At 40.4% G+C, this 4,786-nt stretch overlaps 1 protein-coding gene across 1 annotated transcript; it reads right to left on the bottom strand.

Moving 5' to 3' along the window:
- Positions 1-217: 217 nt before the first annotated feature.
- Positions 218-4,435, bottom strand: LOC308051778 (cryptic protein-like; the record flags this gene model as incomplete). Its single annotated transcript, XM_080362408.1, has 6 exons — positions 218-342; positions 2,265-2,374; positions 2,480-2,594; positions 3,492-3,665; positions 3,772-3,821; positions 4,323-4,435. The coding sequence occupies 6 exons, from the start codon at positions 4,433-4,435 to the stop codon at positions 218-220; spliced, it is 687 nt and encodes a 228-aa protein (XP_080218534.1).
- Between the last annotated feature and the right edge of the window lie 351 nt (positions 4,436-4,786).

Genomic DNA, 4,786 nt, shown 5'->3' on the forward strand with positions numbered 1-4,786 from the left:
AGAGTTGTTAGAATCAGACATTGATAATACTAATAAAATAATAATATAATAATAAATACTTCTCATTCATAATATAAATTTATAATAATCCAAGTATTTAAGTATTGACTAATACATCTTAATCTGCCTCCAACATGTAGGTAGAAATGTCTTCTGTAGCTCACAGAAGAAAAAAGTTGTGTGACATCAACCCTGAGATGTTTCCCTTTGTCCATTTTCACAACTGCCAGCAGCAGAGCTCCAGAAGGATGGTGAGCAGGCAAGTGAGTGCAAACACTGTTTGCTGTAGTCTTAGCCCGTTAGAATATAGTCTGGTAATTTCCTCCTTTTCTGATTTCAGTTCTAAAAAAAAAGATCAAGAAAATAAATGGTTAATGAATAAAATATGTACATTTTAAAACATAAGGATTTTCAAAATACTTTGAAAGTCCTCTGACATCTTACAGGTACTTAAGTTAAAGGTAGCAGCTGTTAAAGTCAATCAAAGAGGCTATTCTCAGGGAGGGATGTGAATAGATGTCCCATCAATGATCGTTTGAGGAGCAACTGATAGCACTTATCAGCTCTTGCAGGCATTAATCTCAGAATAATCAAAAGTAAATACCAAGCAAAAGCAAGAGCAAGAACTTCACAAGAGGTATGCACTCCAATCTGCAAGTAGCCTTTTAAACCTTCCTTTAACAAGAAGGGCCTTCATTTACTAGCACAAGCAGAAAGCCATACCCTCATGCATGTGAAAGCCACTGTGTCCCTGCTCAGAGAGTGAGCAGATAATTCTCCACTGTCAGCTTTATTGCCTTCGTTAAGATGACCTCAAGTGTAGTAAGCAGTAGACTGCTTTTACTGAGCATGGCAAGGCCTGCTAGGTCTTTTGCTTCTGTAATGGGAAACAATAGGGCTGATTCAAAGAATCTTGAGCACTTAACTCTTCTGAAGAGTTTAACGAGCAAGTTGGGTGCCACACATAATTAGTCAACACAGATGACTTCAAGGTAAAAGTAGCTGTGGTTGGTTGGGTTTTTTTGGGGTTTTTTTTGTTTTTTTTTTCTGTGGTTGCAAAGGTAGGAATGTCACCTTTCTTTTGCATTTCACTTCTTTGGACCTGTGGGCTTAGTCACACAGTACAGCATATCCTGGGGACTCAAAAGGTTCAAGTTTTGAAATTTGTTTTTACTTCTGAATTGGTGGTATAACTCAGGAGTCACAGCTTCAGTGCACTGCTACTCAGATAAGAATCTGGTCAGAAAAGGCTGGTGTTTCCTTGGGGTAAAAACGAATCTTGAAGCTATTTAGGTCTGTTGTTTTCTTACCTTGCTAAATAGTGATGCTACCACAACTGAACGAAGGTATATTACAGCACAGGGTGGGGATTGAGACATCATGGATAGAGAAAGGAAAGAATATTTTGCACTACTGTTGCCACTAGAGATAAAAAATTATACTAAACTTTTATTAGTCATCTCAGAGTATTGAAAATAGTGTGGATCTCAGTAGCCAGTTCTCCATGGAAAAAAAGTACCTGAAAAGTGATCTTTCAAGTTTTTATGCCAGCTGATACACTGTTTTCAAAAATACTCACACCTTTATACAGAGAATTTCAGAGGCTGAAGTATAAAGACTTAAGGTAATACAGTGGTTTTGAGGAAACTGCGTGCTAATACATTATGCTGACCAAGACTACGGCTATACATGTTTTGTAGAGTGTGCTCAGTCTTAGAAATCTGTACAAGAATATTGAAGATTAATATGCAGATCTTAAAATAAGGTTCAGACTAGTTTTCTGCCATTTATGTGTGAAGTAGTTTATGCAAGAACAGGCAAGTTTTCAGTACCTGTTTCTCTAGCGTAATACTGGTTTCTACTTCTACCACACCAGCTTATTGTACCTGTTTTTCTCTATCCTCATCTACAGATTTTTATATGCTTGGATGTAGTTTAGTTGTACCAATTGGTTAAGTGGAAAGTCATATACACATGCAGGTTTTGCAGAACAAACTAACTTTTAATCCCTATAATTTTGAGTTAAAATGGGGGAAAGTTTCCTACTGCACAGGATTATTAAGATCTCGAAGTATTTTATATTATGTACTATACAAACAACAACAGTATTATTTACTGTCTTGCTATTGCATTCTCTGAAGCAGAGCAGGCCACTGCACAAGTCTAAACAGAACACATACAGCGTTCTCTGAGTACCCCACCTTTGCAGAATACAATTCTGTCACCCACAAGATAAAAACGGTTGATTTAATGCCATTTCTTACCACAGTTATCATGCATTATTTCTGAGAGGCAGTTCAGAGTACCATAGCCGCACCGACACAGCCAACAGCCCTTGAGCACCCAAGCGCCGTGGGCAATACTGCCGCAGTTGCTGTCAAGGACAAGGGAGACATTTGGTACATCCCTGATCTCACCACACAAAATAACCAACCAGAGCATCTAAGTCGCTCTCTCTGGTTTTGTTCTGTATTTTTACCTTTGCCGTTCATCATATTCACAGTATCTGCCAGTGAAATGCTTTAGGCAGGCACAGAAAGCCCCTAGGATACAGGTCCCTCCATTTTGGCAGCACTGCCTGTTTAGTTTTTTACCTGCAAGACAATATTACAAAGGTTACCAGGCATCCTGGGGGGCTCCGATCCTCCCCTTTTTCTCACTTGTTCTCTCAGGTCTTTCCAGTTGCCAAAGGATCTTAAGGATATCTAGTTTTATTGTCTTTAGAGACAATAAAATTATCTGCCTGTTAGGAGTGTTTGTTCAGTTAAGCCCAGTTTGTTTAGTTAAGGATTAGAAGCAGACTACTAGGGATTACAGGATGGTCAAGAAGCAGCGCCTGGTAAGCCCCACAGCAGCAGCAACAGCACATATTGAAGTGAAATATTTCACTTTAATGAAGGCAGGTTTCAGTCACATTATTTAACTTTAATGGAGGCAGGTTTCAGTCACACTAAGAAATAGGACATTGTTACCGGGAAGTGGTGCTTATTTGGTAAGAAAGGAGGCTTTGTTACTGGGAGGAATTACTTAGTTTTGAGAGGGGAGCAAAACACTCCCTCAGGCCTTCCTCAGGCCTTCCACGCCTTCCTGGAAATGAGTACCTACCTAAAAATGTATATATGTGGGAGGAAAGACAAATCTGACACCCCCCCCTTTTTTTAAAGTAAATAATTTTTGGTCACGAAATATAGTGAATTTTTGGAAAATGAACGTAATTTTACAAACGCTTTTGTAAATCCAAGGGACCAACTCCTTCTTAATTCCTAGTATCCTTCCCTGTTTTCTATTACCACTTTTTGACATTAGAGATCCCCGGTTCTACCTCAAATCTTTTATCACCATTTCCTAAGTGGCCACAGGAATAATTTAAATTAGCAGCCACAGAAAATCAGCGAGCTGGAATCTTCCAGGACAATACTGAAAGCATTACTATGATACAGTATTTTAAAAAGCAATTAAATGGCATTGTTTAGATAAATAATGTTACTTACTCTCTGTAATTCCAGTGAAAGGTACCAGTGCCCTGGAATTCTGTTGCTTTCTGCTTTCGTAACTCTGATTCATGTCACTGAGAACATTTATAATAGTCCCTTCGTTCTTGAGCTGCTGCTTTTGTGCTGTGGTATTGAGACTTTTCACATCTTCTTCCTGTTCTTTTTCACGGCCTTGACAAGAAGTGAAAATATGGAAAGGTAGCTTGTAATTAAGTGATGCACAACCTAAATGTACAAGAGAAACACGGATGGCGGGGGAAAAAGAAATTTTCCTTACCTTTTCCTAAATGAACAGCCTGCCAGACCAGAGTCACAGTGAAAAGAATTCTACAAGAGACAAAGATCTCAAATAAATTTGTGACAATAAGACACAAATACCAAACTGGAGACTGTGTGTCGGCGAAGGAGCTTTTTCAAAGCTTTATCAACCATTGATAATATAAACTATAAATATTTTATGCCAGCAGTAATTCGAATTAACACATCAAAAATCTCAAATTAGGCTTGAAAATTGGAGGGGTGGGGTTGGGCGGGCTGAGAACAGGGACATACAGACTAGGCTTGCTTCCAGAAAGCCATGGATTCTATGCATTTGCTGGTTGACAACCCATCAAAAGCGTCTCTTTCTGTACATTCCTTTACCACAAGTAGGTTGTTGCCAGCAGTTTAAAAAGCAGCAAAGACAAGAAGAAAACATTAACCTTCACCCGCAGTTCCAGGTACATTTGTTCCTTTCAGTTTCCTGGCCTTATTATCTTCCAAAAGAAGCACTGCTAAAAGGATAAATCCTTGGCTAGAGAAGGTCCCTGGCAGCTCAGGCAGCCTTACCTAACATGATTTCCCCAGCACATTTTCCTGCAGCCCGAAATACCCGTAAGATCGTCCAGGAAAGCTTGAGCAGAAGGCAGAGGTGCAGAGCCCCTCACTGAAGGCTGTTGCATGCGGCACTCCTCACACCACACACAGCAACAGGAGGAGGAGAAAGGGGCACCAATGAAACTTTTCTGCTTCTGTCCAGCTTGTAACAACGCCGAAAACACACAGTTCCCCTTTGCACGGCTTGCTGAGCCCTCACTGGGGTCCTGTCAGGCAGGGATCATCCTTAGGATGGGACTCCCTGGCCTGCCCCCGATTTACATGCGCTGCTGAAGGGTGGAGCAAAGAGTGGGCACCCACTGCTGGGGGGACACTTAAGGGCCCATGACCTCAAAATAGCCCAAGCCGGGAAGATCTCAACTCCAGTTTATTTCTTAACATAAAACACCTTGTACCACCACAGACTGCATGGAGGA

Source organism: Nesoenas mayeri, assembly GCF_963082525.1.
Source record: "Nesoenas mayeri genome assembly, chromosome: Z".
In the NCBI taxonomy this organism is placed as follows: Eukaryota; Metazoa; Chordata; class Aves; order Columbiformes; family Columbidae; genus Nesoenas; species Nesoenas mayeri.